This window comes from Diabrotica virgifera, chromosome 6 (assembly GCF_917563875.1).
Source record: "Diabrotica virgifera virgifera chromosome 6, PGI_DIABVI_V3a".
NCBI lineage: Eukaryota > Metazoa > Arthropoda > Insecta > Coleoptera > Chrysomelidae > Diabrotica > Diabrotica virgifera.
The window spans coordinates 234,414,014-234,432,165 of NC_065448.1; the positions used below are offsets into that span (position 1 = coordinate 234,414,014).

The following is an 18,152-nucleotide window of genomic DNA, read 5'->3' on the forward strand; positions in this document are numbered from 1 at the left end:
ACGCGCTTTTAAATACTTGCTGACACTGGCGACACGTTACCGACAATGCAGAGAAGCAGCGACTAGTGATGTTGATTATTGTTACTTTCGAGTATTCGTTACAAATCGTTACTTTTGTATAAAGTAATCATTTACAGTATTCGTTACTTTGATTACTATGATTACTTTTGTTACTTTTGTATTTGAGTACCGGTAATCATATCTAGAATCGGATTTCTCAGTAGGTAGGTATTTTGTATAGGTATTCCGGTATAACAACGACCTTCACCAATCTGTTTAAGGAATAAAAATGATTTGATTACTATGATTACTTCTGTTACTCTTGTATTTGAGTACCGGTAATCATATCGAGAATCGGATTTCTCAGTAGGTAGGTATTTTGTATAGGTATTCCGATATAATAACGATCTTTACGAAGTACGAAGTAATCAGAGTAATCAAAGTAGTCAAAGTAGATACAATATTCGTTACTCGCTCTGTTACGATTGTTACTAAGTAATCAGAGTAATCAAATTAGGTACAATAGTCGTTACTCGCTCTAATGCGATTGGTGTGAAGTAACGAAGTAATCCTCAGTAATCAAAGTAGATAAAATAGTCGTTACTAGCTCTGATACGATTGGTACGAAGTAACGAAGTAATCAGAGTATTCAAAGTAACGATTTGTCCCTCTGTATAGTAATCGTTACTTTCGGTATTCATAAGTAACGAGTACTTTGTAACGAATAGTTACTTTTTCAACATCACTAGCAGCGACATGGTTGCAGATGTTTATTCAGTGTTGTTTGATTCTTGTGTGAGCATAGTAGACTTTTTACAGTAATCGTTATAATACACGTGTGGTTTACACAATTTACGGTAAGTTGGTCCCAATATGTTTTTCTTAAAAACTATTTCATACAAACTAAACTTAACTACCTAAGAATAACTGCATGTGATTTGTTTGTTTAATCACCTGGTTTTGGTAATTTTTTCATAGGTTAAAATTTTCTAAACAAAACGGGTAATGGGAACCATTAGGCGTTTAGTGGCTCCCATTACCCCATTAGTCACTCCGATTGCCCGATAACTTTCAAAATATATATTTTTTTTATTACAGATGCCGAGAAACCGAAAAAGGCACACTGTAAAAGGTTCTTTGAGTTTAGGAGATTTACAAAGATATTCTTATGCGCCTGCAAAGCGCATATGTGCCTGCAAAGAAAAGGGCGAGAGCGAAACAACATTCTGAAATTCTTACAGTAACACCAATGAAAAGAAAATTGGAAAAAAAGAACAAAAGAAGCAGGATAAAAAAGAACAAGAAAATACCGAACAAACAAAAATAAAAACACAAACGAAAAAAACAAAAGTAAAAACACAAACGAAAAAAACAAAAGTTTAAACACAAACAAGAAAGCCAAAAAACCCGCAAATAAAACCGATAAACGATCAAGGGTAAAACCAGTGGTGTCATGGTGTGGGAACGCGTGGGAACGCCGTTCCCGCACTGGTTAAGAAAAGAAAAAAAATAATAGAGAATTTAGGTTTTGTAAACAAAAATTAGCAGTGTGTTCCGGCACTGCGTTCCCACACTGCTAATTTTGCCATGACACCACTGGGTAAAACGTCAAGTTTTTGAAGACTCGTCGGATGAAGAAAATGTCAGTGATAAAGAGATTTGTGATGATAACTCGGATAATGAAGATGAAACAGATTTATGTTTTATCCGCTATGATTTTTGAAAAGTGGCAGCCCAACAAACATTTTAAGTTGATTTAACGTTTCATCAGCTAATTTTAGAAGCTTGCATGTTGAACAAAGGTAGTCGATTAATTTGTTTATGCATCTGTTCAGTTTCTAAACAGGCGAAAAAGGAGGAGATAATCAGCTTAAAGCTGAATAAAGTAGCATTTATAAGCGCTTCTTCAACTTTTATATGGCTATTCATATTGCTACTGTACCACTTCTGCAAAATGAAGAAATACTTATTCAGTTTCTAAACAGCTTTACTTTCAGCCTTTGTTCAGCTGCTTTTGACCAATTTTCTCGTGTTATATAATTTGTTTCCTTGCTGAAAAGTAGCTTTTGCAGATATTATACAGTCTATTTTTCAACTCTTCTTCAGCTTTTTATAAATAAAACAAAAATGTTTTTTTTTATATATTTTTTACGATTTATTATCGACATTAGCTTTCTTTTAACTTCAATTTCACACTTATTTTATTATTTTATTTAAAATCGTAATACTTACTTTTTTTATTTTATAGTGTCTTCTGTGCGATTTGAACCTGCTACCTTTCGATCCATATATCACTGCCTATCCCACTGAGCTAATCTGGCACTTACCAAAAATGTGTATTTTATTGTATAAATGAAAAGCTTTGGAAGCTGAACAACAGCTGAAATAAATTTGAAGAAGCGCTGTTTATTTGTCGAACAAAAGCTGAAAATAATTATCGGAATTTTAGTTGAATAACTTCTGAATACTTGCTACAAAAGTAAACAACGCCACATTCACTAAATTTTAGCTGAATTGAGATTGATTATTAGCAGAACAAAACACTCCTGGGATTTACCGCGAAAATACTGTCTTGTCTGTAAACGGAGATCAAAATTTATTTGTTTTTCCTATTTTTATAGTGATTTTTGCGTAAGTTTTAAGTCAAAATGAATAATTGTAATCCAGGTAAGTACGTTGTTTATTATTTATTCTTTAAGTATATAAAGTGTTTGTAAAAATGGATATTAATAATTATCAATATTATACATTTAAAAAAACATTTATACATTTAAACAAAAATTATGAGAATAAATGTAGCACTTGATAACATTCCCCCTTTTCTTAATTTCTGGCTGTAAACTTGTCTTTTTTGTATCATTGCTCAATATTAAACTTCTTTCGCCAATTCTATTAACAATTTGATGCAAACTGTTATATATTTCCTCGGCGCAATAATTTTTTTAGTTGAAATAATGTATTCTCAAAATGGTACGTAGATATTGTAAAAAGTTGTCCAAATATATTAACATCATCAACCACATGTTCTAAGTTATAAATGTTGCTTGTAATAAATTGTACGCCATAAATAATCTTAAAATCATCTATATATTTTTCAAACATTAATTGGGCAACCGAACGATTTTCAGCATACATGTCAGAAGAACATATTCTAACAGCAACAAAAAGAAGTAAAAAATGTTTATAAACGTCAGTGTTCAACACATCTTTTAAAATAACAATTCCAATATAATTAAGAAAATTGCGCCATTCTACTCCTTTCCAGTATGCCAGGCAATCTAATCCTCTTGTGGAACGATGAATTTCAGATGGAAGTTTCACAGATATTAAATGTTTGGAGATCCTCTCAATATCACGAGCACATAGCTTACTTGAGAAACCCATAGAACCATCTTTCCATCCTGTTAGACAACGCTTCATCACACCTAGCTCTAAAAGATGTAGTTCATCTGCTACTATAAAATCCTGCACCATGTCAACTTCGGAAATTTTCAAAATTGGTGACTCTTGCCCTTTATGGTGCTTACCATAATGTTTACTTCTGAATTTTGCATCAGTTCTAAGAGGACATTTTATATCAGGAAATACAACAGTTCGAGAAAGATAAGAATATTCGCCTTCAGTAGTGCATTTAAGGCATCCATTAATCCCATTGAAATTGACTACACCTGTAAAATAAACTAGTCAATTTAAGCAATAATTAAAAAAAACAGATACCTTTAATAAATGCCCGTGCAGGTGAATCGCAGATAAAGCATCTAATTTTTATGTGAATCATATGCCCATTAACACAGAGTCCATTTGATTGCAGCCGCTTAACATCCTCAACAAAAGGCTCCAAAAATTCCTTTATATCTAGAGGCTTGTTATTTCCATGGAAAATGCCAACAATCATAGGTTGTATATCAGGCATTTCATATATGCTACATAAAATTGGCCAAAACTGACGTTTGGAACTTTTTTTTATATTGGCAACCCATCTATATTTACATTGAGCTGTATTAACATGTCTTTTGACAAGTTTTTAAAAGTGTTCGTTAGACAAACGTCAAGACCTTGATGCCAATAATATTCTCCACCCTGTATAACTTTACAACTTTTTTTCGTATTTTGTGGCATTTTTAATAATGTTCTAGCATCGATAAATAAACTAGAATCATACTGTCTCTTGATTATTTGTAGGAGATCTTTTAGAGCTGCATGTGTAATATTATGTCGGATTGCCCAATTTCCTAATTCGGTACTTAAACAAGGCAATAATTGCGTTTCAGTATCTTCTGTTTTAAAAATGTCTTCATCAATAAACTGGTCACCATCATCTGATGTTTCACTGGTTTTCATTAGATTATCGTCAAGATCACTTGATGTGCTAGAAATACACTCCTGTTCTTTAGAACCTATGTAACAAATTATTTTTTATTTAAAATATACTCACAAAATTAAAACAAAATTACCTGATCCTGATGCTGTGTCGTTAGCTTTTGAATGAGAAGAAACACTACTTGGTGCATATAGATTTTTTAAAAACTCTTCATAATTTGAACGGTTTACCTTTAATTTTCGGTAATAATGGCCAGATTTTTTTATTTTTTTTAAATTTTGAATTGATTTTTTATCCATATTTTTTAAATATTAAGTAAAGCACAGTGTATATCTTTTATCTAAATAATTAAAATTATATAGCAAATATAAGCAACTGTATAATACTTAATAATCATCAGCTGCAGAAGCCATTTTTCATCGAACTTAAGTATACACCTTTTGCAACGAATATGAACGATTTAATTAAATTAAGCTCCTTTTCAGCTTTATATCAGCTTTTATAAAGTTGCTGATTAAAAGTACTTACAAAAGTTCTGGACAAGCACTATTTCAGCCCAGAATATAACTGAATAGAGAAGGTTGAATAATGTATTATGAACTGACTTAAATAGCGCTTCCCCAGCCTCTTGTTCAGTTTTTTTTACATTATTGATCAAAAGTAGACAAAAATTCTGCAGCAGCGCTAGTTCAGCTTAGCATTCAGCTGAATAAGAAATGCTGAATACTATAATACAAAGTGCCTTAAATAGCGCTTCTCCAGTCTAATATTCAGCTTAAGTCAATTGGCTGCAAAAGGGCTTACAAATAACCTGAAGCAGTGTTTGTTCGACATATTAAACAGCAAAATAGCTTAAACAGCCTTTGTCACTTTTATGCGACTACTAATCAGCTGCAGTACTCAGTATTTAGCTTGACCAGCTATTATATGTTTGTTGGGAGAACTGTGGTATCGCTGTACAGCTTGTGGTCGATGGGTACATGCCCAACAAACATTTTAAGTTGATTTAACGTTTCATCAGCTAATTTTAGAAGCTTGCATGTTGAACAAAGGTAGTCGATTAGTTTGTTTATGCATCTGTTCAGATTCTAAACAGGCGAAAAAGGAGAAGATAATCAGCTTAAAGCTGAATAAAGTAGCATTTATTAGCGCTTCTTCAACTTTTATATGGCTATTCATATTGCTACTGTACCACTTCTGCAAAATGAAGAAATACTTATTCAGTTTCTAAACAGCTTTACTTTCAGCCTTTGTTCAGCTGCTTTTGACCAATTTTCACGTGTTATATAATTTGTTTCCTTGCTGAAAAGTAGCTTTTGCAGATATTATACAGTCTATTTTTCAACTCTTCTTCAGCTTTTTATAAATAAAACAAAAATGTTTTTTTTTTATATATTTATTACGATTTATTATCGACATTAGCTTTCTTTTAACTTCAATTTCACACTTATTTTATTATTTTATTTAAAATCGTAATACTTACTTTTTTTATTTTATAGTGTCTTCTGTGCGATTTGAACCTGCTACCTCTCGATCCATATATCACTGCCTATCCCACTGAGCTAATCTGGCACTTACCAAAAATGTGTATTTTATTGTATAAATGAAATGCTTTGGAAGCTGAACAACAGCTGAAATAAATTTGAAGAAGCGCTGTTTATTTGTCGAACAAAAGCTGAAAATAATTATCGGAATTTTAGTTGAATAACTTCTGAATACTTTCTGCAAAAGTAAACAACGCCACATTCACTAAATTTTAGCTGAATTGAGATTGATTATTAGCAGAACAAAACACTCCTGGGATTTACCGCGAAAATACTGTCTTGTCTGTAAACGGAGATCAAAATTTATTTGTTTTTCCTATTTTTATAGTGATTTTTGCGTAAGTTTTAAGTCAAAATGAATAGGTGTAATCCAGGTAAGTACGTTGTTTATTATTTATTCTTTAAGTATACAAAGTGTTTGTAAAAATGGATATTAATAATTATCAATATTATACATTTAAAAAAAGTTAGGTTAATTATTTTTTTACATTTAGTATTAAACTTATTAAATTATGAAATATTTTGGTCTTAAATAATTAGAATAAACCTGGGATATATTTATTTATATAAGGAGACTGATATTAACAAACTACTAATAAGTTACAAATCTTCTAATTAAAATAATGGGTAAATAAAAAGTATACTTTTATTATTATAAGAACGTAATATGAGTTGCCTATGCATTGGATGAAATTTAAAACTTCTTTTTTTCTACTTATGTACATGTGTAATATTGTAGTTAATATGTGAAATTTTAATTAGTTTAATTTATTACAGAACCCCATTTTAAAATCGTTGAGACGATAGAAGCTGGAAGGTCGGTCTTAACTGTTGTTCCACACAAGTGGATAAAAAACAAAATTTTATTTTGGCCACCAAAAAACGTGAAAAATCTGATAAAGGATGTCAATTCTACTCCAGACATTACGTGGAATAAAATAATATGTCGCATCAAAAGAAATTATTATAAAAATCGCATTGCAGCTGAAACTGAACTTTTAGAAATGTCGGGAGGTTCGGCAACGTCTTCAACTGATTCCGAGGTTTTAGGAGAAATGAAAGAAAAAAATAAAGTAAGAAACACAAAAAAGGTCACTAGTCAACAAAATTTTGAAACTCTGTTTGCATCATCATCGTCAAAATTTTGTTCGTTTCAACCAATCATACCGGAAGAAACTCCTGAGCCTGTTGTTGAAAGCGAAAATATAATTTTGGAAACCAATTTTTCGGATGAGGCAATTATTTCTCCTGAAGCAATTGCAAATGCGCAGTTTTTAAATGTCATCGAACAGGTAAGTTTTTATTGGAAACATTTAAAATTATTACTTTAATTACTTTTTTTTTGCACCCTTAATTATAAGCCTTTGATTGGAGAAGAAAGTAAAAACGACATTATTAACAAGTTGAATGACATTGAGCAAAAATTTAATCAGTTTAAAAATGATATAACAGAGAGCGTAAAAGATATGTTGGTGAAGGCAGTTGCGGCAATTAAATCAGATTTTGATGCCAAATTATTGTCAGCAATGCAGAATTTTAAAAACAATCATCAGGATGATGACAATATTCAATTTGAATTTCATGCCGTTTCAAACTCACAGGAGTTAAGTCAATTAGAGGAAAATCTCAAAGATCCAAATTATGAAAAGAAAGTAGTAAGTTATATTATTTCAGTTTTCATTTAATCTTTTAAATTTAATGTTGATACTGTTTTCTAGAGAAATTATTTTAAAAAAATTATTGGTAATATTCCTGATACTAGTAATGGTTTGGATACCTGCTATAGTATTGTAGATTATTTTTTTGAGAAAAAATTTATGGTGCAGTGTTCGTGGACGGGAGGAAGTAGAAGCAACACTGAAAAATGTTGTATTAAAAATTGCAAAAATATTTTAGAAGTGTTTTTTACAATAGTCCAAAGTTCCAATAAAGATTTTTCGAAGGCTTTGTTGAAAAAATTTATAATTGGAATTACAAGAAATGCAAAGAAGCGTAGTTTAACTGGAGGCATCCGCCAATCTTCAATACATAGAAGAAAAAAATCAATGGTTAAAAAACAACGTTTAAGTGGAAACAGAAAAGGTGTTGCTCAAAGACAAGGTAAAGGTACCTATATTAAAAAAATGTATAACATAAAAATTATTATTTCAGGCGAAAATGAAATTTTTTATGAAAATGAGCAATCATTTAATGAAGAAAAAGAATATGATGAAGATAACGATGAATATGGTATGGAAAAATATGAAGCTGACGGTGAAGATGCTATAAAAGAACATGACGAGGTTGAAGAGGAAGATAATAATGATACAGACACGGACTAAAAGAACATTTTTATTAAAAAAACTTTTTAATTTACATTCAAGTTTTGTTTATTTTTAATAGTGTGTAGAAGAGGAATAAAAACAATTTTACTTTCATTGTATTTTATAACAACCATTTTACAAACAACATTCTCTAGCAAATAAAGTTTCATATTATTTAAATTTGTAATGTTGCAAATATATATGTGTAAATTTGATGATCGAATGGGATAACTAAAGAAATCTTCTTTTTTCTTAACAGATTTTCCATGTATGAATATTTTACCACCTTTTTCTGATGCAGAATTCATTTGAACAATGTCATTGTCATTTGTTAAAAACCATGAATTTTTGAAAACATTACTTAAACAAAAATTATGAGAATAAATGTAGCACTTGATAACATTCCCCCTTTTCTTAATTTCTGGCTGTAAACTTGTCTTTTTTGTATCATTGCTCAATATTAAATTTCTTTCGCCAATTCTATTAACAATTTGCTGCAAACTGTTATTTCCTTGGCGCAATAATTTTTTTAGTTGAAATAATGTATTCTCAAATGGGTACGTAGATATTGTAAAAAGTTGTCCAAATCTATTAACATCATCAACCACATGTTCTAAGTTATGAATGTTGCTTGTAATAAATTGTACGCCATAAATAATCTTAAAATCATCTATATATTTTTCAAACATTAATTGGGCAACCGAACGATTTTCAGCATACATGTCAGAAGAACATATTCTAACAGCAACAAAAAGAAGTAAAAAATGTTTATAAACGTCAGTGTTCAACACATCTTTTAAAATAACAATTCCAATATAATTAAGAAAATTGCGCCATTCTACTCCTTTCCAGTATGCCAGGCAATCTAATCCTCTTGTGGAACGATGAATTTCAGATGGAAGTTTCACAGATATTAAATGTTTGGAGATCCTCTCAATATCACGAGCACATAGCTTACTTGAGAAACCCATAGAACCATCTTTCCATCCTGTTAGACAACGCTTCATCACACCTAGCTCTAAAAGATGTAGTTCATCTGCTACTATAAAATCCTGCACCATGTCAACTTCGGAAATTTTCAAAATTGGTGACTCTTGCCCTTTATGGTGCTTACCATAATGTTTACTTCTGAATTTTGCATCAGTTCTAAGAGGACATTTTATATCAGGAAATACAACAGTTCGAGAAAGATAAGAATATTCGCCTTCAGTAGTGCATTTAAGGCATCCATTAATCCCATTGAAATTGACTACACCTGTAAAATAAACTAGTCAATTTAAGCAATAATTAAAAAAAACAGATACCTTTAATAAATGCCCGTGCAGGTGAATCGCAGATAAAGCATCTAATTTTTATGTGAATCATATGCCCATTAACACAGAGTCCATTTGATTGCAGCCGCTTAACATCCTCAACAAAAGGCTCCAAAAATTCATTTATATCTAGAGGCTTGTTATTTCCATGGAAAATGCCAACAATCATAGGTTGTATATCAGGCATTTCATATATGCTACATAAAATTGGCCAAAACTGACGTTTGGAACTTTTATATATTGGCAACCCATCTATATTTACATTGAGCTGTATTAACATGTCTTTTGACAAGTTTTTAAAAGTGTTCGTTAGACAAACGTCAAGACCTTGATGCCAATATTCTCCACCCTGTATAACTTTACAACTTTTTTTCGTATTTTTTGGCGTTTTTAATAATGTTCTAGCATCGATAAATAAACTAGAATCATACTGTCTCTTGATTATTTGTAGGAGATCTTTTAGAGCTGCATGTGTAATATTATGTCGGATTGCCCAATTTCCTAATTCGGTACTTGAACAAGGCAATAATTGCGTTTCAGTATCTTCTGTTTTAAAAATGTCTTCATCAATAAACTGGTCACCATCATCTGATGTTTCACTGGTTTCCATTAGATTATCGTCAAGATCACTTGATGTGCTAGAAATACACTCCTGTTCTTTAGAACCTATGTAACAAATTATTTTTTATTTAAAATATACTCACAAAATTAAAACAAAATTACCTGATCCTGATGCTGTGTCGTTAGCTTTTGAATGAGAAGAAACACTACTTGGTGCATATAGATTTTTTAAAAACTCTTCATAATTTGAACGGTTTACCTTTAATTTTCGGTAATAATGGCCAGATTTTTTTATTTTTTTTAAATTTTGAATTGATTTTTTATCCATATTTTTTAAATATTAAGTAAAGCACAGTGTATATCTTTTATCTAAATAATTAAAATTATATAGCAAATATAAGCAATTGTATAATACTTAATAATCATCAGCTGCAGAAGCCATTTTTCATCGAACTTAAGTATACACCTTTTGCAACGAATATGAACGATTTAATTAAATTAAAGCTCCTTTTCAGCTTTATATCAGCTTTTATAAAGTTGCTGATTAAAAGTACTTACAAAAGTTCTGGACAAGCACTATTTCAGCCCAGAATATAACTGAATAGAGAAGGTTGAATAATGTATTATGAACTGACTTAAATAGCGCTTCCCCAGCCTCTTGTTCAGTTTTTTTTACATTGTTGATCAAAAGTAGACAAACATTCTGCAGCAGCGCTATTTCAGCTTAGCATTCAGCTGAATAAGATATGCTGAATACTATAATACAAAGTGCCTTAAATAGCGCTTCTCCAGTCTAATATTCAGCTTAAGTCAATTGGCTGCAAAAGGGCTTACAAATAATCTGAAGCAGTGTTTGTTCGACATATTAAACAGCAAAATAGGTTAAACAGCCTTTGTCACTTTTATGCGACTACTAATCAGCTGCAGTACTCAGTATTTAGCTTGACCAGCTATTATATGTTTGTTGGGTGCAGATTGTTCTTGGGTTGACACAGCTAAAGATTATCTCTGTGACTTTTGTTTAAACAAAATGAGTTGAAAACAATTTATTACTAATTTTGTTATGAAAATTAAAAATTTAATACAGATAAAACTTAAAATAAATTGTGGATCCTATTAGTCGGCCTATTGGGACAATTGGAGCCATTCACTATTTTTAGTAATTTCATAATAACTTTAACATAACTAAATAAATTGACGCAATAATAATAGCGAAGGATAATTAACATTTTAAACTAGCTCTTAAACTGGACCGATTTTTTATATAACCTAAAATTTGTTTTTTATTAAAGAATATAGTTAAGTGGTTCCCATTCCCCCATTCTCCCCCCTATGTACATATACTACAGTATACAGATGTCCTTTCTTCTTTTACCTGTTGGGGGTGCTATTTTTATTTCAAAAAATTGACTGAATTTTTATAATTTTTAGATTGGCTATCCTGTTAAATCTTATAAAAAGATAATATTTCTCAATCTTAATAAAAACCGACATAAAATACCCTTTAGCAATGCGGATTATTAAAAAATCCACCATCTTCTAATAAAACGGTAATGGTATTATTCTAGAATGTACGAGACGAAAACGAGATGACTCAATTTATGGAAATAAGTTAAGGGATTTTCACAATTTAATTGAATAATTAGTCATTTGACTTAATTATCTGTTATACTCTATTGTTTCGTTATACAAGGTGATTATGAGGTTGACAATGGAACAGTTTTTTGTTTATTTGTATACTTTTTTTTCTTTGAATTTCTCAAATTTTTATACAATGGTTGAGTAAGTTGAATAATTTATTTTTTATTCGTTTGTTTACATATGAATTATACACGGAATAACAATTCACTGTGTATCACTAAAAGAGGTTTCAGACATACAGGGTGCGATAAAAGAAGCAAGAAGTTTGAATATTTCGCGAATTAAACATCGGATCAAAAGATTGCAAAACGTGTTCAATATGTTTCAAAAATTTATCGAATGACACTAAACACGACCCCGTAGAGCCCTAGAGCGGGGAGGGGGCCACTTTGAAATAGAAACCCCCATTTTTTATTGCAGATTTTAATTCCTTATAAAAAATAAAATAAAAACTTTTATATGGAACATTTTTTCAAATTGTTGATAGATGGCGTTAATTTGAAAAAATGATTTATTTTAATATTCTAGAAAAATAATTATGGAAACGGTTTAATATCTCGAGAAATAATCTGGTTATTGGTTAATGGTTTAAGAAGAAGCAGTATTATTGCTTTAGACTAGGTTGACGGAAATACCTAATACTATAAAAGTCTAATAATAAAGTTTTCATACGATCTCGAACATACAGTAAGGATTTAGTCCGGAACTTGAAGCGTTGGAAGAGTTTAAAAGTTTAGCATGTCCTGTTAAGAAAAATTAAACATTAAAGCTGTGAAACTCGTGTCCATCGTTTGTCAGTATGTTGTCTTTTACGTTTTTTATGTACATATTATAAAATCTTCTGTGAAATTTTCATTGCTGCAATTCAGCTCTTATTTGTGTTAACATATTATCAATGTTTTTATATTACTAATGATTTTTAAATCTGCCACTTTAGTCCTCTCTCTCTCACTATCCTAGTTGGTACCATATCTCTTCAGTCCTTCTTGTTATTCCCAATATTGCTTTTTCATTTTTCTTTGGGGTATTCTTAATTTATTTGTAGAATGTTTAGTCAAAGTTATGGATTCGGAACCATTATGATATTATCGGCAGTATGCATTGGTATTATGGGTGTATGCCTCCTTTAAAATGGATCACAAAATATAGGATCTTTGTTTATAATCTGTTCAACTTTCTGCAATCTGCTAAATATCTCTAGAATCACTATTTAAATGTTGTTCTGAAGCTATTTGCTTGTGGAATATTTACAATTACGTATTTTTTATGGGAAATAAGCCACAATTTTACTAAAAAAATGATTTTATTAACGTTTCGAAGCCCAAATCGGGTTTCTTTGTCAAAATACAAAATACTACTAAAATAAACAAAAATGTTGTTGCTAAGTAAAAAAATTCTTCTAATAATTTATTTAATCTGACTCATTTATATTGGCAATTCAGACGTATATTATACATCTTAAAGTAGAAGACTTTAAAATGATATCGCCAATATTTATGAGTTGCGTTCCTGGGACGACTTTACTAAAAGATAGTTCATTCAATTACATGAAATCAATCCCAACTCAAAAATATCCGTCGCAAAAAAATCATAGCATGTGATCTGTCTTTAAAAAGACAACCAAATGCAACGATGACAGTAAAATTCTCGCGTTAGAGATTCCATAGTAAATCACGAGGGAAAACCAGGAAAAAACCTCGTGATACTATCCCGACATCGTAAGAATTTGGTCTTACATTTAATTTACCTTCAAAAAACTAATACCAAATTCTGACTTTAATGTTTAAATTATAAATAATATTAATAATACATAGATATACAATAAGTAATACTAAAATATAAAATTTGTACTAACTCGATATGTTATTGACTTACTAATCGTGGTATTTTCTTTCTATTGACTTCCTCTTTCAGTATGGGTAACCACATCCTACTGCATTCTACCGAGGAATTTGCAACACAATTGGTTTCATTTAGCATAATTAGAGCCGCTTCTTTGATTTTTCTCTTTTTACTATCTGATTCTTTCAGGACTATACTTGAGTCTCTCCACTGAACTCTATGTTCATTATCCCATGCTTGTTGACATATTTAAGATCTATCAAATTCTCTATTTTTAATATAAGACTGATGTTCACTTATTCTAACGTTTAATGGTCTTGATGTTTCACCTAAATAAAATTGTTCGCATTCACAAGGTATTTTATAAATGCAATTCTTTGTTATTTCTTGTTCATTGTTAGGTTTAGTTTTAGGTAGAATAGATCTCAATATGTTTGTTGTTTTGAATGTTCTTGAAATGTTGAATTTATTTCTTATTGTTTTAAGTTTCTCGGATAGTCCTTTTATATATGGTATTGTTATTTTCCTCGTATTATTTCTTATGAATGTTGTAGGATCCCGTTCTAAGTTGTTATGTTCCATTAGTAGAGTGTGGGCCGGTTGGGCGTGGGAAAATTTTGACAGCGTGGGAAAATTTTTATCTGCCACGCCCCCACGCCACGCCCACCACAAAGCCACGCCCACCACAAAGCCACGCCCACCACAAAGCCACGCCCACCACAAAGCCACGCCCGCCGGGCCAATGAGTAATTAGCCCCGCCCACCGACCAATGAGAAGGAAGCCTCGCCCACCCACAGCATCGCCCATAGACCAATGAGATCAAAGTCCAGCGACCAATGAGAACTTAGCCCCAATCACCGACCAATGATCAGGCACCGACCAATGGGAACACAGCCAGGCCCACCTACGTCACAAACCCTCGCCTTCCAAGATGGCCTCCTCTTTATTTCGTTTATCGCAAAATATACAGGGTGTAGTCAGAAAGCCAAATAAGACACTTATCCATGAAGCACCTATCTGCCATCTGCGCTGTTATTGGTTCGTTTATTACATGTAAGACATTAAACGAAAGAGGAGCAATCACAAAGACATTAGCAAAAGAGCATTAGAGCATGTCTCCGACCTGACTGATCATATATTGTTGGAAAGAGGAAGGCATGTTACCATATAAACAAAGATGTCAGCAATGACAAAAACGGCACTATATCATATCTTCGTGTCTATTGGTCCAATTCGTGTGAATATGGTCTCGTTGGGAAAAAGAGGGGATATTGAATATGTTAACATAAAAACAAAGATGTCAGCAATGCCAAAACGACACTAGATCTTCGTTGCTATTGATTTTAGCGTAACAGCCGTTGAAGGAAAGGAGAAACATGGCAACACTGCCAAAACTGTAATATATTTGTTGCTATTGGAGATATTTTGACCTGTCAACTTAATGGGGATTCCACGTCTATCACAGTTCTCTAATCATGCCACCTGTCGGCTGCAACATGTAACTATGCCCAAGCCATCTAGAAGAACGTATACCATTCTTACAGTATGACCATCAAACATCCTATCACAGTTCTTCATCTTATCATGCCACCTGTCGGCTGCAACACGTAACTAATTGACATTGCCAAAACGGCATTACAACATATCTTCTTTGCTAATGATCCGATTTTGACGTATGGGATATCAAATGAAAGCGGTGGCGACACAGATGGCAACTGTCAATTCTTCTTCTGTCAACGTTCAACATTAATTGCCAATTCTTCTTCTTCTTTTCCGTATAGTGCCTAACAGAACGTGACAGTGCCTAACAGAACGTGACGTGCATAACGTCACGTGAATCACGCGACGTAAATAACGTGACCTGATGGTTTCTAATGGCCTCTAATGGTCTCTGCTACACTCTATTCCCTAATGGTATAGACTATTTATCTTTAAACCATCCTAACAGTGTACCTCTTTAACGTGATATTTTACCGTGAATGACGTAACGTGAATGACGTGACGTGAATAAGACATTGCCAAAACGGCACTATATCGTATCTTCGTTTCAATCATACATTCCTACAATGAACATATACCATTCTTACAGTATGACCAACAAACATCCTCGATCTCCCTCCAAGCATACATTCCTACAATGAACATATACCATTCTTACGCTGTGACCAAACCAGCAAACATCTCACGTACAAGTCTTTTCTACGGAAAGTTGGGTAGTATCATGAAAATCACCAAACAAAAAAAAAATGGTATTGCGATTCGCATACTGTATTTTATCTACTGCAAGGAGGGTAATATTATGTAGGTTGGTATTTTACTTTTATAGTTAAATAATCGTCTATTCAATATATAGGAGACTACATTTGCCATCTAGTTTTTATGTTTATTATTAGCTCTAATCCTTCCGTAAACGGAACATAATAATGTATACAACGTTTATATGATATATAAACCTTCGGTGTAGAATACTATGACGTTCCCCCCACTCATGGAAAATTCACAGATACACGATAGAATACTATGACGTTCCCCCACTCCTTCAAAATTCACAGATACATGATAGAATGAATAAAGCAAAAATCAGTATCATTCAATCATTCGATGAAGCAAGATGGAAAAAATTGAGTTGTTCAGAGGTCCGAACGCAGTCAGAAAAATTAAGCAGTTAAATGTAGATGATATACTTATTGATCAATGGATGACAAACACAAAAGTTACCTGCTACATCCTTTATGTCAGCGGAGTACCAGCATCATTTGTACTCTTATCGAAACGTGACTTTGATCCACTTGGACAACATGATGTACCAAGAGTATTAGAATACGTATACACTTTACCTAATCATCGGAGAAGAGGATATGCATGCAAACTTATACATCACATAAAGAAAAATAATGAATTCACTGCGTTCTGCTCCAACGAAGAATCTGAACGGCTTTTTTTAAAAAGCAAATGTATTAATCACGGCTTAATGAATTATAATGTAATGTTTAGATATCCATAATAAATTTATATAAAATATATCTTGTCTTATTTCTTACACGTTTAATGTACTTGTAAATAATAGATGGTGTAGCTTACAATGACAATACATAAAGATGCATGAAACTGCCATGGTTATTAATCCTATTTGATATCCCCCAATAGAAATATGGGGTATAATAAAATGAATGAAGAGATAAAGAAATGATAAAAATAAAACTTTTTTCATTTATCCACTCACTTATGCGGTTAAAAAAACCTTAAAAAGGAAAAGGTATCTGCTGTTGCCATGCAACGCAGCAGTAGCACACACATTAAAAAACACATCCATCCTTGTTTGCATACAACAATACACTGATCCATAATATAAGAATCAATTTATAAATAATCACATAAAGCATATGATAGAGTGCCAAAGAGGCCTTATACATAACAGGTTGTTAAAACAGACATCTTAACGTAATTTGTCATTCAAAATCCTGTAATTTGAGGTGCTACATGATAAGATTCAACATATCAGGTAAATAATATAAGATAGAGGGTCAAAAAGGCCTTATACATAACAGGTTGTTAAAACAGACATCTTAACGTAATTTGTCATTCAAAATCCTGTAATTTGAGGTGCTACATGATAAGATTCAACATATCAGGTAAATAATATAAGATAGAGGGTCAAAAAGGCCTTATACATAACAGGTTGTTAAAACCGACATCACAACGTAATTTGTCATTCAAAACCCTGTAATTTGAGGTGCTACATGATAAGATTCGACATATCAGGGAAATAATAAACGATAATGTGTCAAAAAGGCGTTATATGTGACATGTTGTTAAAACCGACATCACAACGTAATTTGTCATTCAAAACCCTGTAATTTGAGGTGCTACATGATAAGATTCGACATATCAGGCAAATAATAAACGATAATGTGTCCAAAGGGCGTTATACATGACATGGCGTTAAAACAGACACCGCAACGTAATTCATCATTCAAAATCCTTTAATTTGATGGGTCACACATTGATTTCTGATTATCCGTTCCGAAGATACATGGTACATTGCCATAACGGCCTAAGGGATAACTTGGTTGAGCTGTAAATGCTTATTTATTGTTATTGACGTTAAAACAAAGCCATTAGCATAGGATCCTGGACGCCCATATAAAAAGCATGGAAAACGGAAAGTCTACCTTGGACAGAGGAGTCCTGTGATGGACATTTAAGTCAACCTTGGACAAAAATTCAATACAAATTAAATGGGTCAATTCTCTATTAGACATGATACAGTTTAGCTTGGACTGAACTATTCTAAATAAAATTCCAAGAGTTATCACATTCGAAAAGTGTTTTTTGTATTACGAAATAAAATACCAAGATGTTACATATTATTTATTAACAAATTATAATAATTCTAATAATTTTAAAATTGTTTCTCTTTGCAGTTCTGCCTTTTTATTTAAACCTAAATTCATTAGTTCACTAATAATTTTTCGTTTTTGATGCATTTTTTCCTTGTATGATTTTCGTATCGCCATCCCACGTTCACTTTTGTAAAATGTTCTTCTCTTTTCATTTGCTTCATTTTTCCTTCTAATACCTTCCTCACCTCTTTCACACTTGCAGGTTGATTTGACATGTAGTTCA

General features: G+C 31.9%; 4 protein-coding genes across 7 annotated transcripts in view; 2 read left to right on the forward strand and 2 right to left on the reverse strand.

Annotated features, from left to right (window-relative positions):
- LOC126887310 (uncharacterized) overlaps window positions 1-18,152 on the reverse strand; it is a 137,546-nt gene that overhangs the window by 73,975 nt on the left and 45,419 nt on the right. The gene's annotated exons all lie outside the window — the stretch shown is intronic.
- Window positions 2,663-17,767, reverse strand: LOC126887309 (uncharacterized). Of its 3 annotated transcripts, none has more exons than XM_050654738.1 (2): window positions 9,473-17,767; window positions 2,663-3,668 (listed from the first exon to the last, which is right to left on the reverse strand). In XM_050654738.1, exons 1-2 carry the CDS (start codon window positions 10,089-10,091, stop codon window positions 2,914-2,916), a joined length of 1,374 nt encoding a protein of 457 aa, XP_050510695.1. In that variant the 5' UTR covers window positions 10,092-17,767; the 3' UTR covers window positions 2,663-2,913. The 3 variants fall into 3 exon arrangements, with proteins under 3 accessions (XP_050510695.1, XP_050510696.1, XP_050510694.1); XM_050654739.1 differs by lacking the exon at window positions 9,473-17,767 and adding an exon at window positions 3,718-5,830; XM_050654737.1 differs by lacking the exon at window positions 2,663-3,668 and adding an exon at window positions 7,811-9,423.
- LOC126887312 (uncharacterized) lies at window positions 6,119-7,423 on the forward strand. The gene is made up of 2 exons (XM_050654743.1): window positions 6,119-6,239; window positions 6,643-7,423. Exons 1-2 carry the CDS (start codon window positions 6,221-6,223, stop codon window positions 7,194-7,196), a joined length of 573 nt encoding a protein of 190 aa, XP_050510700.1. The 5' UTR covers window positions 6,119-6,220; the 3' UTR covers window positions 7,197-7,423.
- LOC126887313 (uncharacterized) lies at window positions 7,488-8,282 on the forward strand. The gene is made up of 2 exons (XM_050654744.1): window positions 7,488-7,965; window positions 8,017-8,282. The coding sequence occupies exons 1-2, from the start codon at window positions 7,683-7,685 to the stop codon at window positions 8,184-8,186; spliced, it is 453 nt and encodes a 150-aa protein (XP_050510701.1). The 5' UTR covers window positions 7,488-7,682; the 3' UTR covers window positions 8,187-8,282.